Raw genomic sequence first — 15,150 nt, 5'->3', positions numbered from 1 at the left:
ATCAAGTTACAAAGTCTAGGTCTAAAAGAAATCCTGCCAAGCCAATCTGCCCCGTGTCTGTCTGCCAGTGCTCTTTTCTATTAGGAAGGCCACAGCCCAAAGTATCTATTTAGTGTTACACCTTAGCATTCACCTCATTTATGGTGTGCTTTTTCATCATTAACAAACTTCTCCCAAACAATACAACAAACATCTCACTCCCCCCCCAAGGATCATCATAGTTAAGTATGAAGAGAGCATAAAGTGTCACACAGTACCTCAAGGAGCTAGAGCCCTTTCTCAAACAGCAGCGGAGACTCTTTAAACAGATGACAATTCAGTCTCTATGGCCTACTCAGATACCTGCTTCCTTCATCCAAGGTATTCATTAAATTATAAAAATTAAATCTATCTGTTTCTTTAAGGGTGAGATTTTTGTTTTGTTTTCTGACAAATCCCAGTGCTCTGGGAACTTGAAGAATCACTCAGTGGGCTAGAGATGCAATTATAGAGCAGGGCAAACAAAATGACCTAAACTCAGTGACCAGTTTACTGAGAAAGCCAGACTCACTCTGCTGCCGTGACGGCAAGGCAGCAGTGTTATCCTTGGGCACCCGTGCCAGTGGCCCCGCATGGCATGACGTGAGATGAAAGCGTCTGCTGACTCTTGGAGGTATAATTACCTAAAGGGTGGGGGTGTAATTAAAGTAAGGATAATTTACCTTGAAGAAGATAAAAATTAAGAATATTAATGATCATAATAATTAGTTCTTTTATATCTAAGAATCACAAAATGCTTTACAAGCTGTAATTATCACAGCTCTCCTCTGAGGAAGGCATTCATATCTTATAGCTCCTCATTTAACAGAGGGGTGAAGTGATGGACATGGAAGACGGAAGAGAGGGTGGAGCACTGGTTCCTCCCTCACCTGCCCTGTAAGCAGCAAAACTCAAAGAGGCCCCATAAGGGCTGATTCCCATTATGGCGAGAAGCCTCATCCCCATTACTCAAATAGATGATCCATCCTAGTATAATTTTGACCTGCTGGTCACGGCCAAGACACAATAAAAGTATATCAGTGAGGATTAGGCACATAGTAGAAATAAAGACACAGCACTACTTTCAAGGAACTTAAAACTAATTGAGGAGACAAAACAAGCACCCATTAAATTAGAGATGAATATGAAAATACTACCCAGTACGAGGCAATGTGATGCTGATGATGCTCGCTGTGGGGAGAAACTGTCTCTGCATATAAAGGTTGAGGATGGCTGGGAGAGGAGATGGAACTTTAGCGGAGCTTCAAGTAAACTACGTTGGGTTTTTGCCTGGCAGATGAAAGTGTCAGTCACTGAATAATAGAAAACAATAGGGAAACTTGAAAGACTTAACACATAATTATGAAAGAAAAGGTCTCCTGAAAGTGGGTATTAAAAAAACTTACCAAAGAAACTCAGTTCTTTCAAAGCCATCTAAACCGTCCTATTTTGGATGTCTTTCCATATTGTTAACAGCATGGCTCATCGGAGGATCTTGAGGAGTCTCTTGGCTGATGAGGGCACTGAAACCTTCTCCTTTTCATCTAACTTTCTACTTTGTGAATTATAGATCTCAAGCAGAGTCTGGGCACACAATATCAAGCCTATTAATTTCTTTTCCTGGATTCTAGCAAGGAAAAGATGTGGGAATGAGCCCTTGAGTGACATGAAAACCAGGAAAACCTAATACTTTCTTGTTTGCTAGAAACAAGAACCTACCTCCCCCAACCCCAAGGAAAGGGCTTAATAGTAAGATGATGTTAAAGTAAATGAATGACAGAAACTGTTTCTGGTCTAGGCCAGAAAGATGGATCTGCTGGTAAAGATACTTGCCAGTAGGAGGAAAAACATGACTTTGATCTTCAGGGGCCACATGGTAGAGGGAGAGCACCAACTCTCACAAGTTGTTCTTTGATTTCCACACCTGTGCCATGACATGAGCACACACATGCGCACGCGCGCGCACACACACACACACACGCATGCACACACACAAATAAATAAATGTGATAAAAATTTCCTCATAAATATATTTAATTACTTCCTTTTAATTCTTCTGTAATAAAGAACCAAATATCAGTCTAGAACTGTATGTTCTTGGGATAAAGAATATTCATGCAGAAATGAAATAGGGTACTCAGTTCGTTCCCATACTAGTTGGTAACAATGTTCTTTGACTTCTCAGTGCCTCAGTTTTCCATCTTTAAAAATAAAGACCAGAGCTAGTGAGATGACTCAGTGTGTAAAGGTGCCTGCTAACAAGCCCAAAAGCCTGAGTTAAATCCCCAGGACCCACATGGTGGAAGAAGAAAACACATTGCCACAAATTTCCCTCTGACCTTCACACTCATGCCCCTCCACCCAAGTAAAAAAATGCAATTTTAAATATTTTTAAACAATGAGATCTTTTATCTATAAAAATATGAAGACGTGATGGTGCACATCTTAAATCCCAGCACTCGGGCCATAGAGGCAGGTGGATCTCTGAGTTCAAGGCCAGTCTGGACTACAGAGCAAGTTCTAAGACATCCAGAGCTACACAGAGAAACCTTGTCTTCAAAAACCAAAAAAAGAAAAAAGAAAGAAAGAAAATCAAAAAACAAAACAAAACAAAAAAAACCAACAACCTGGATATTTTCACATTATAAAAATAACATTATCTTTGATGAAATGTGATTGGATACTACCATTCTCATAGATTTCTAGTTTTCTATATTTGCTAGCATTTCTACATCTTTTACTGAAACTATAAAACAATTAAAATTGTTTTTTCTTCCAAAAATCCCATTAGAAACTGATACTGAAGTTTACTTTTTAATTACTGTTGCTCTTGTTAGAAAGGGTTATACTATGTAACAGGCCTGGAACTCACTCTGTAGACCAGGCTGACTTTGAACTCACAGACATCTGCTTTCCTCCCTAATGCTGGTGTTAAAGGTGTGCAACACTGCACCTTACTGATTTTATTTTGTTTGTTTCTATATTCTTCTAAGAATCACGTGTTTGGGTATTCTCCTGCCCATTTGTGTATGCACAGTCTTCATGCCTGCAGCTGCAGAGGACAGAAGAGGCCATCAAATCCCCTGTAACTGAAATAACAGAAGGTATAAGCAGTCTTCTGAAAGAACAACACGTGCTATTTAACTTGTGAGCCCTTGATCTGGCCCCCTGAAATGATATTCTTATATATTTTTACTTTAGGGTTTGTCTTAAATAAAAGAATGTATGTAGCAATGTAGCACTGTTTCAGACTGAAGTTACTTAGAAATGAACCAAGACACCAGAAGAAAAGTCATGATCTGAGACTTGTGGAGGTTTTGAATATTTTCCTTTATGTCTTACTCCCTTTAGGGAGGACTGGGTAAGAAAGACATCACTAAACTTAAGTCTTATTTCAGGACAGAAAACCTGGACTAAGATTTTCTAACAGATCACACTTGGAAAAAAACAGAAGCAGACTCCAGAAGTGACAACAGGAGGGTTGGAGACCATTTTGGACTATCTAGCAAAATCCTCAGAGAGAGGTGGGGGGTAGAGAGGGAGGGGGTAGGAATGGGGAGAAAGCAGCTCACAAATAGACATAATTTGGTTATAGGGAATCTCTTGATGTCTAGGCAAATTACTAGATGTCTCACAAAGAACGAGGAGTTTGCTGGCTTGTAGTTAGTGTATGTGTATATTGCTCAAGGTGGCCAAAAGACTAAGAGAGCTGTATGAACGTTAGTGAGAACAGCAAGAGAAACACTACTCTTAGAGGATTTGCCACATCCAGTCGGTTTGCTGACCCCAACAGAAAAAGACTGTTCTGACAATTCTAAAGAAACTTGGAAATCATGACTCCCATACTGAAGGTCTCAAAGAAGCAGAAACAAACTAGGTGTACAACTGTCTTTTCCTCTCCTGTCACTTCAACCTTCTAGTTAATCCATGTCTGGGAGAGCAGTGAGCAAAGTAAGAAACAGGCATCAAGATTCAGGCTCCTGATTCTCACATACCACGAAAGGAACATAAAACCCTTGTTTTAATGTTTTTATTTTAGTTACTAAACTCTCCTCAAAATTCCAAAAACCAATACTTGCTTTTGGTGGAGACAGAATTTCAGAGAAGCCGCTGAATCATTTAATAGTCTCCATAAACCTATTATGAACCAAAGTTTCATGTAGTATGAAATGGAAGGGTGGGAGTCACTGGCAACCAGGAGTAAATCCAGTTCCTTACAATAAAATGGCACCAAGATTCACAAATGATCACCAGGGTTGAGAAAGCTCTGACAGCTATAATGGGCTAGAATGACCTTAATGTGCTTCCAGCAGAGGCCAACTCAAGTGTTTAGATGTCATAACCATTAGTAACTTAGGCTGAATGAGATGATTGTATCTACAATAACGCATGACACTAGCTCTTTTTCTCCAGGGGCTTCAATGTGCTAGCAAGAAAAACAAATGAGCAAATTTCATTTAGATTTAATATCTCTAAGAACGAAATTTCACAATATGCTTTCTCATCAGCAGTTTGATAAACACGTATTTTAAGATATTCTCCAAAATTATTTACTTAGGAAGTAACCCCTAACCTATAGGAAAACCTGAGGAATACAAATGTAAAATAAAATTTTCTATCTGGATTTTTAGAAAAGAAACTTGGTACCTCTCATCATCTTCAAAGTGTTCCAGGCAGGGCTTATGGTCAACGCTTTGGAAAATCTCTTCATGGTCTGCCACTTGCCACACAAGTTAGTTGGTTCTCGTCAGTTTATGTCAAAGTTCCTGTTTCGTGTCAACCTAGAATTTGCATTTTACATAAAATAAAGGGTTTCAGGAGTTAGAAATATGGCTCAGCAGTTTAGAGCACTTACTGCTCTTGCAAAGTACCTGAATTTAATTCCTAGTGTCCATGTTATGTGGCCAGTTCCAGGGGAATCTGACGCCTCTGGCCTCCATAGGCACCTGCACTCCTATGTACACATGCACACACACACACACTAAAAATTAAATCTTAAAAAAATAATACATCAAGATTCGGAACATCCATCACCTTTGTTTTAATGTTTTTATTTTAACAATGAGAGAAAATTAGCAAATCTGCCAAATAGTCTACCTTTTTGTGTTAGGTGGAGCCAGTACCCAGTCAGCAGACAAGTCCTGTGAAGCCTGTCCAAATAGCTACGTGAGCAAATAGTGAGATAAACAAGCCATTCCTGGAGACAGAGGTGGAGCTGGGATTGGAATGAATCAGGTCATCCCACAGAGTGGGTGTCTCCTTCCTAAGTTGTTCCCCAGGGCACAATTAAAACCCCTATAAAAGGCCAGACTCCCAGTTAGCTAGCACACTTGCCGGCAGTGTCAGCGAGCACTTGACTTCTTCCTCTGGTGAAGTGGTAAGTCCCATTCTACGGGATGGTTGTCTTCTATGTGATCCTTCATTTTCTTGCCATGGTACATGTTGGGGGAATGAAGGTAGGCCCTATGCTCCACCTTGCAGGGTTGGCTAAATCTCACGTCTTCCATCTGCTGCTTCCCCTTCTCTTTTTTGATGAGTTCTCACTGCTTAGCCCTGTCTAGCCTAGACTTTACTATGTAGGCTAGACTGGTCTCAAACTCACAGAAACTGCCTCTACCTCTGGGGAGTTACATGCTTGGCTTGTCCCATCTTTTTAATATATGGTTGGAGCCATCACTTGAATAGCAGTAGTTCTCTCATGGATCTTAACTCAATACTTACGCACACCAAAAAACAGTGTGTGTGCCTCTAATAAGGTTCATCCTTCTGAAAAACTACTATCCCCAAAGTATGCAAATCCTCTGATCTCTTTTTTGTGTTCGGTATGACATAGGCATCTTCACACAGTTCACATTTGAGTTGGTGTGTGAAGTGTTGGGGTTCAAATGATAATAAAGTACTTAACTAAGTGAACACTATGCAGTCAGCCAGCAAAGCCATCCAAGTATTCCTCTAACACCAATGTGTCGGTGGATAAGATTTGTTGGGGTTGTGTGTTTTGCTTTGTCTTGGCAATACTAACAGTCACTCTACCACTGAGCTACATTCCCAGAGAGCCCTCTTCTTTCTTTATACTATCTATATTCACGTGATTTACCTGCATTTAACAAAGGCCAGGCTTAAAAGACCAATATCATTTAAGTTTTCCACGTTTGTTTGACCTATTGGCTCTGATCTCTCAAAGAACTTTCCATAATAGAAACTATGAATAGCTGTAGTATATCCGAGTTAAGGCAGAAAACATGAATTCTGTGTTTCTGCCTTGCAGCATCTAAATGTTACAATGTTTTATTTTGACGAGCAAGCATTCTTTCATCTTAGAATTGATGACATCCATATTTCCTTTTCACTGTTCTGTTTCTTGCCATGTTTTTGCAGACACAATTGTCTATATGTTGCTCTGTTTGCTTTTTAAAATGCTCAAGTCCTCTTTCACATCTTGGCTTTTACCTATCCTTTTTGCTCAACTTTAGGGGTTGCTATGAGTAGCAATATGCAGAATTTGAATTCTAACCCTCATCTCTTCATTATCTTCTCTGACATATGCTGAAACAGAAAAGGCGGGGAGGAGGATATAGGTAGTCTACAATAATGGACAATGGAAAGCTGACTAATATAATTTGAAGGTGATTTTCTTGGCTCAGAATTTTTCAATATTCCTCTTCCCCTTTTGGAATACAATATTTAGGGATAAAATGCTCTGAAAACACAGGTTGAAATAAGTACTAGTGGAAAGTCTAAAAATCTGTCTAAATCGGTATGAGTGAAGTTTCCCTAATATCAGAAGCAGAGGTTTGATTCTGAATCCTATCTTATTGCTCTAGGTTTACTTGAATTTGAAAGAAAGAAAAAATGTCTCCACTTCTAAGAAGCGTTATTGATATCGCTGAAATTTTCGATCACTACGCCTCACGTAGTTGTGATGGAGCATCGCTAAGCAAGAAAGACCTGAAGAACCTCCTTGAAAGGGAACTTGGAACTGTCCTTCAGGTGAGACCTGACAAGAAAAAGAAATCTACAGTGTGGGACTTTCAGTTTTCCTCCCAAGAAAGAACAGAGCAAAGACTATTGGTTAAAATGGGTTTTTCAACATGATAGGTCTACATTACATCCTCACTCACTTTTGAGCCTGAGGTGTTTAAATTGGTGTTTTAATCTGAGTGCTAAAGAAGTTAACAGACTTGATGGCATTGTTAATGGGAATGAAGTGTTAACTAATAGGGCATTACTGCTAATGATGCCTAAGCCAGTTAATAGACTTGAAGGAACTTTTTTTTGCTCCCAACTTTCAGCAACTGAAATTTGCCTGTATCCTGACTAAAATGGCATTGCTGTAAATATCTTAGTTCTTCTTCAAACGTGGGATAGAAATTAAATTGGGAGTACTGGATTTTTCGAATGAAAATATCTGTTGGAAATCTTCATAAAATTTAATTTCATCGATCACAAAGACAAATTCATTTTTTGTTGTTGTTTTGTTTTTTCGAGACAGGGTTTCTCTGTGTATCTTTGGAGCCTGTCCTGGAACTCACTCTGTAGATCAGGCTGGCATGGAACTGACAGAGATCCCACCTGCAAGGGTTAAAGGCATGCACCATCACTACTTGGCACACTATGCATTTTCTAATTGTTCCAAATATCTCCTAATCTCAGAACAACATAAAATAAGTGTGAGAGGAAAAGCTTACTACGTGTAAATAGTTAATTATAAAACGTTTGTTTTAATCTTTCTTAGAGACCACAAGACCCTGAGACCGTAGACCTGATCCTAGAACTTCTGGATCGCGACTCCAACGGGCGTGTCGATTTCAACGAATTCCTCCTGTTCCTTTTCAAGATTGCTCAAGCTTGTTATTATGCTCTCGATCAGGCCTCAGGGCTAGATGAGAAGAGGAACGTGTCACAAGATCGCAGGCAAGAAGACCAAAGGAGAGTCGAGTCCCGGGACGTACAACGGGACGAAGAACTAGGGCACCAGAGCAGGCAGAAGAGACTTGAGCAGGAGGAGCAGAGGAAGAGGCAAGAGAGACTGGAGCAGGAAGAGCAAAGACGAGAACTGCAAGAACTGGAGGAGCGCCTTGCAGAGAAAGAGCCGCTAAGCTGGAGCCAGGGTCCTGATACTGAGGAGTTTTCTGAGGAGGAGAACTTGCGAGAGAGGCAAGAACTCAAGAGCAAGGACCAGACCGAAGAGAGGCGGTTGCAGAAGCGCAGGCGAGAAGAGCTGAGCGACCCCCAGCTGAGGCGCGACCCCCAGCTGAGGCGCGAGCAGGAGCTGGTGACTGAGGAGGACCAGCAGACGCGGCTCCAGGAGCCCGACGACAGCTTCACCCAGAGGTGGCAGAGGCAGCTCGAAAGCGAGGCGGAAGCCCGTCAGAACAAAGTCTACTCCAGGCCTCGCAGACAGGAGCCGGAAGAGCGTCAGCTGCAGGAGCAGGGGCAGCGCCGCGACCTCCGACGGCAGCGCGCTGCTGAGGAGGAGCGCCTGGAGCAAGAGCAGCGGTTCCGCGAGCCCCAGCAGCAGCGATCCCAGAGGCGCTATGTGGAGGAGGAGCAGCGCTTCCGGGAGGAGGAGCTGCAGAGAGCGGAGCTCCAGGACAGCCTCCTGGAGGAACGCCAGGGGCATCGCCAGCAGGAGCGCCGGGAGCTACGTGAGGAGCGGCTGCTGCAAGAAGAGGCGCAGCAGCGCCGGCAGCGGGACAGGAGATACCTCCAGGAGGAGGAGCGGCTGCAGCAGGAGGAGGAGCGGCTGCAGCAGGAGGAGGAGCGGCTGCAGCAGGAGGAGGAGCGGCTGCTACAGCGCGAAGAGCAGCTGCGGAGGGAGAAGAGGCACCTGCAGCGGGAAAGGCAGTATCAAGAGGAGGACCTGCAGCAGGAGGAGGAGCGGCTGCAGCAGCAGGAGGAGCGGCTGCAGCAGGAAAGAAGGCGCCTGCAGCGCGGGAGGCAGTATCAAGAGGAGGACCTGCAGCGGCTGCGCGATGCAGATCAGCGTAGGGATCTGAAATGGCAGTGGCAACCAGAGAACGAGAGGGAAGCTCGTAGGCGCAGGCTCTTCTCCAAACGCAGGGAGGATGAAGAAAAGACCCGGCAGCTGGAAGATCCTCTGGAGCAGGAGAGACGGTTGCGTCAGGATCGGCGACCTCTTCGAGAGGAAGAGCAGCTGCAGAGAGAGCACCAAAGGGAAGCCAAAAGACGAGATGAGAAGCTCCAGGAGGAAAAGCAGCTCCTGAGAGACTCGAGAAGACGACCCCAGGAGAGGGATGAGAAGTTCCTCGAGGAGGAAAAGCAGCTGACGAAGGAGAGGGAAGAACAGAGGCGGCATCAAGAACAAGAGAGACAATTCCAGGAGGAGGAGGAGCTGCGCCGCCAAGAGCCTGAGAAAGGACTTCGGCAGGAGCGCGGCAGAAAACCCTGTGAGGAACAAGAGCTCCTCCCGCAGCGTGAGGCAGACCAACGTCGCCAGGAGCTGCGTGAGGAAGAGCAGCGCCGCCAGCAGCGTGACAGGAGATTCAACCAGGAAGAGGAGCTTCGGCAGGAGCTGCGTGAGGAAGAGCAGCGCCGCCAGCAGCGTGACAGAAAATTCCGCCAGGAAGAGGAGCTTCGGCAGGAGCTGCGTGAGGAAGAGCAGCGCCGCCAGCAGCGTGACAGGAGATTCCGTCAGGAAGAGGAGCTGCGTGAGGAAGAGCAGCGCCGCCAGCAGCGTGACAGAAAATTCCGTCAGGAAGAGGAGCTGCGTGAGGAAGAGCAGCGCCGCCAGCAGCGTGACAGGAGATTCAACCAGGAAGAGGAGCTTCGGCAGGAGCTGCGTGAGGAAGAGCAGCGCCGCCAGCAGCGTGACAGGAGATTCCGTCAGGAAGAGGAGCTTCGGCAGGAGCTGCGTGAGGAAGAGCAGCGCCGCCAGCAGCGTGACAGGAGATTCAACCAGGAAGAGGAGCTTCGGCAGGAGCTGCGTGAGGAAGAGCAGCGCCGCCAGCAGCGTGACAGAAAATTCCGTCAGGAAGAGGAGCTTCGCCAGGAGCTGCGTGAGGAAGAGCAGCGCCGCCAGCAGCGTGACAGAAAATTCCGTCAGGAAGAGGAGCTTCGGCAGGAGCTGCGTGAGGAAGAGCAGCGCCGCCAGCAGCGTGACAGAAAATTCCGCCAGGAAGAGGAGCTTCGGCAGGAACTGAGTGAGGAAGAGCAGCGCCGCCAGCAGCGTGACAGAAAATTCCGTCAGGAAGAGGAGCTTCGCCAGGAGCTGCGTGAGGAAGAGCAGCGCCGCCAGCAGCGTGACAGGAGATTCCGCCAGGAAGAGGAGCTTCGGCAGGAGCTGCGTGAGGAAGAGCAGCGCCGCCAGCAGCGTGACAGGAGATTCCGTCAGGAAGAGGAGCTTCGGCAGGAGCTGCGTGAGGAAGAGCAGCGCCGCCAGCAGCGTGACAGGAGATTCCGCCAGGAAGAGGAGCTTCGGCAGGAGCTGCGTGAGGAAGAGCAGCGCCGCCAGCAGCGTGACAGAAAATTCCGTCAGGAAGAGGAGCTTCGGCAGGAGCTGCGTGAGGAAGAGCAGCGCCGCCAGCAGCGTGACAGAAAATTCCGCCAGGAAGAGGAGCTTCGCCAGGAGCTGCGTGAGGACGAGCAGCTGAGACGCCAGGAGTTTGACAGAAAATCCAGAGAGGAACGAGAGCTCCGTCGCAAACTGGAGGAAGAGCAGCTTCAGGACAGAAAGTTCCTTCGGGAGCAAGAGCTCAGGCGTGACAGAAAATTCCGTGAAGCAGAGCGCCGTCAGGAACTCGAGGAAAAGCAGCTGCGAGATCGAAAATTGAGAGCAGAGGAACAGCTTCGCAGGGAGCGCGAGGAAGAGCGGAGGCGCGGACAAGAATGTGACAGAAAAATCCGTAGGGAACAAGAATTCCGCCAGGAACTGGAGGAAGAACGGCCAAGGGATAGAAAGGTCCGCAGGGAAGAAGACCTAAGGCGCGACAGAAAATTCCATGAGGAAGAAGAACGCCTCCAGGAACTCGAGGAAAAGCAGCTGCGAGACCGAAAGTTGAGGGTGGATGAGCAGCTTCGCAGGGAGCGTGAGGAAGAAGAGCATGGACAGGAATGTGACAGAAAATTCCGCAGGGAACAAGAATTCCGCCAGGAACTGGAGGAAGAGCACCCAAGGGATAGAAAGGTCCGCAGGGAACAAGAGCTCAGGCGTGACAGAAAACTCCGTGAAGAAGAGCGCCTCCAGGAACTGGAGGAAGCGCACCTGAGACGCCTGGAACGTGGCAGAAAATTCCTTGAGGAAGAAGAGTGCCGTCAGGAGCGCGACCGGAGATTCCGCCAAGAACCAGAGCTCCGGAAAGAACGCGAGGGGCAGCAGCGGCGCCTCCAGGAATTCGAGGAAGAACAGCTTCGCTTTGAGGAGCAGCAGCGTAGACACCAGGAACTGGAGCAACAGCTTCGCAAAGAGCGAGACAGGAAATTCCGGGAGGAGAAGCAGCTGCGCCAGGAACGTGAAGAACTGCAGTTGCGGAGGCAGAACCGAGATGGTCAGTACCCGGCTGAGGAGCAGTTTGCCAGGGATAAGATTCGTCGTCAGGAACAAGAAAAACGTCAAGAGGAACAAAGACGCCGCCAAGAGCTGGAGAGAAAATTCCAAGAAGAGCAGATTCGTAGGCAGGCGGAGCAGAGGCGCCGCCAAATCCTGGAGACTGGCACACGCCAGTTTGCCAATGTCCCAGTGCGTTCCAGCCCTCTCTATGAATATATTCAAGAGCAGAGGTCTCAGTACCGCCCTTAAAGAATGCTGCGGAAGTCCCGGCACCAGTCAATATTTGTTTTCTTTTTCAAGCAAAGGAAGATGAGAAACACTGTGATAGCTCACGTGTTTCTGGTTGTGGGAAAACTCTCTGGTCTTAGGATGTCTTTTCCGGAATCTTAAACTGTATCTGTTTCATTTCTTTCTATTTCTGTCTTTCATTCTGCCTCGGGTAGTTCTTCATTGCAAGATGTCTTTCTTCTTTAGTGCAGACTTTTAAAAAGAAGTCATTTAATTTTACAAAGGAATTTTGTTTGAGAAGCACATTGATTTGTTGCCTTCATAAACAAGAATAATGTAGCAATTTGATATTCAAAATAATTGAGCCACTGTTTTTAGTAAAGCATCTTGTTGGGAGCTCTCATTTTGTAAGTTTATATTGACATTTTCTTTGGCCAAAATTCCATTTGGAGGTAACCAAACAATTTTCTCGATTTTTGTTGCATAATTTTGACAGTCCTCAAGTAATGGGAGGAGTTGACTTATGCAGAAAAATACCATGTGAAATCAGTTCATAACTGAAAGAAATATTACCTAAGAGAAAGACTTGGACAGGAAATTAGTTTTGGGCATCATATTTTTATACTTAGCACTACTTAAAATTTCACGAAGCAAAAGCAAGGTGTTTCTCAAACAACTCAAATTTAAAACTGCTTTAATTTGAAGAGTTCTGTTCCATTTCCCCAAGTTTTGTTGGGTTTGAGAATGTTACTTTTGTACATTTTGGTTTAGAGGGAACCTACTGAAGACCCTGTAAACATCTGTCTTGTTTGGGTCCAGCAAGAGTTCACAGTGATGAAAGAAGGAAAAGGGAAAGTATATGGAGAGAGAACAAATTCTAGAGGTCTCTTGACTAGATTTATCAGCCCACAATCATTTGAGGCTTTATAGTACCTTAAAGACATTCTTGTTGAAAAAAATTGGAATATAAAATTTTCAATAAATGTTTGGCAAATAATTATGCTTGTCTGTTTTAATTCTGCGTCTATCATAACTCATCTAATATGGAAATGTTTATATTTCCAATCACATAGTATTTTTAATATCAGCTATGTCCAAATATGAAAGAAGAGAACCTTCAATATTTCCTACAAATTTTTCCCAATTAAGGTGACTCCTATATCATTTAAGAGTAAGATTTGGACAAAAAATAGAATTTGGCATTATGTTTTTATACTTACTACCACTTAAATGCTCATGAGGCAAAAATAAGGTGTTTCTCAAATAACTCAAGTTTAAAACTGCTGTAATTTGTAGTGCTCTGTTCCATTTCCCCAAGTTTTGTTGGATTTGAGAATATTACTATTTTTGTACATGTTGGTTTAGAAGGAACCTACTCAAAATCCTGTAAACACCTGTCTTATTTGAGGGCAAGTAAGTGTTCACTGAGCGTTGGGTGAGGTTAAGAGAACCCTTATATCATTTCCAGTACCACATAAACTGTCTTTGAAGTGTTTTGTAGTTGATGCTACCACTTTCTGTACCCTTTCTTGAAGTGACACACACTGCTCATGGTAAATACTGCATTCCCAGTGTTTGTTACTATTTCCTTCTAAAATGGAATAGCTACTTTGTGTGTAAGCCAGTGATGGAACATGACCTAAAATATTGGAACTCTATATACACCATTAGTGACCCAGAGATTTAAACAACATAGTCCATGAGATGTCTGAATCAAAAAATGCTAAATAGTAATTAATCCAAATGTCACATTACTGTCCTACAATGCAGACACCCTTTTACCGCCTGCTGAACTACATTATTTAATTGATTATTTAATTGAGTTACTAGGTGAAAAATTCAAAAGGACCTTATAATATCACAACCAGGTGTTGGTACATGTTTTTAATTCCTACAAAGGCAGGTAGATCTCTGAGTTCAAGGCTACACTGGTCTACAAAGTGAGTTCCAAGACAGTCAGAGATACACAAAGAGAGTCTATCTTAGAAAAAAAAAAAGACAAAAGAAAAGAATATGACTATTTTTTTTTTCGAGACAGGGTTTCTCTTTATTGTGTTGGAGGCTGTCCTGGAACTCGCTCTGAAGACCAGGCTGGCCTCTGCCTCCCGAGTGCTGGGATTAAAGGTGTGAGCCACCAATGCCTGGCTAGAATATCACTATTTTTAATTGTGAGAATCTTGGAGATTGCCCTAAAACTATAGTCAATCCATCAGTCAATGGTAAAAGCTAAAGAGGCTAAGCCTGTAGCTTCTGAGTATCATTCTGGTTGAATAAGCAGACACTTAACTGACTTAACTGCAAGAAGTACATACTCTCTCACACTTTAACACAACTGGAAGATATTCATCAAAAACATAGCCAAGTCATCCTTTTGCTATCTCAAACTATTTCTAACTGTAAAACCATTTTCTCCACACGAATTTGTTTCTTCTTTTAAGTTCTTCCCAGAGGAAAGCCATTATTTTCCCCTAGGATCCTTATAAAAATTCTCCTTATAAATCCCCAGCTCCAGGATATTATATTTACCAGTTAAACTGCAGTTCAACAGTAATCCAAACCAGTCAGACTTCCTATAGCACTTTACAAGTAAGCAAAACATCCCTTTCCACAGAAGAAACTGTTGTTTCACTAATTTTAATGATGTACTTTTTTTTTTGGACAATTGTATCAGTAAAGCCACAGTCCCTAGCTACTCTTAGAATAGTGGCAGGAAAACTTGGAGGTCAACTTGTTACAGCTGAATGGTGTACCTATCTGAGCAAGACCTCGATGTTGTTGGGCAATTGCATGTTTAACTTCAAACTAGAAGTTTTATTAACATTACTTCAGCTGCTACTGGGAAATAGGATGGAGAACTGCTGTGTGCTACAATACATGTCTATTCACCCCAGAACTGGGACACATGACAGACTAAAGAAACAGTTGCACCAACATCCAACTTGGTGAACAGGTGAGTTTTAGGAGGTTACTAACAGGACTATGGTGAGGAGTAATTTTGCAGGAGTAGAGATGACTCAAAAGCAGCTACATTATTGAGAATCCTTTCCCCAACATGGGCAAAGATTCACAATAGCTGCAACTCTGGGGCTCTCAACACAGCTTGTGATCAAACAGTATCTTCTCTCTGCAGTTCTGCTGCTCAGTCTCTTCCCCCAGCAAGTGCTTACTCCTTTTTATAATACTGGGAAGAATGTACTTCCTTTTAGCTGGTCCTCAAGAGTCTTCCAATTTTCTGTTCTCCAAGATGATGTGATAAAAGTGGTTCTCCTCCCTCTCTCTACCCCCTCCCCTCTCTCCTTTCTTTCCTTCTCCCCCTCCCTCCTCTTTCCCTTTCCCCTCCCTCGCCACCCCCCTCTCTCTCACAGGCGCACATGTGCACGCTCACGTGCGCGAGC

General features: G+C 44.3%; 1 protein-coding gene across 1 annotated transcript; it reads left to right on the top strand.

Moving 5' to 3' along the window:
• The first annotated feature begins 6,870 nt into the window (after nt 1-6,870).
• Nucleotides 6,871-12,752, top strand: Tchh (trichohyalin). Its single transcript, XM_040752290.1, has 2 exons — nt 6,871-7,008; nt 7,754-12,752. The coding sequence occupies exons 1-2, from the start codon at nt 6,871-6,873 to the stop codon at nt 11,774-11,776; spliced, it is 4,161 nt and encodes a 1,386-aa protein (XP_040608224.1). The 3' UTR covers nt 11,777-12,752.
• The last annotated feature ends 2,398 nt before the right edge of the window (nt 12,753-15,150 follow it).

The sequence above is a fragment of the Mesocricetus auratus genome, unplaced genomic scaffold (assembly GCF_017639785.1).
Source record: "Mesocricetus auratus isolate SY011 unplaced genomic scaffold, BCM_Maur_2.0 Super-Scaffold_100009, whole genome shotgun sequence".
Taxonomy (NCBI): domain Eukaryota; kingdom Metazoa; phylum Chordata; class Mammalia; order Rodentia; family Cricetidae; genus Mesocricetus; species Mesocricetus auratus.
This window is presented reverse-complemented; position numbering and strand designations above follow the sequence as displayed.

Bases quoted from the DNA above. Each gene is read 5' to 3' on its own strand.
- Tchh (XM_040752290.1), top strand. From the start codon at position 6,871: ATGTCTCCACTTCTAAGAAGCGTTATTGATATCGCTGAAATTTTCGAT. The intron at 7,009-7,753 runs GTGAGACCTGAC...AATCTTTCTTAG, and splicing joins AACTTGGAACTGTCCTTCAG to AGACCACAAGACCCTGAGAC.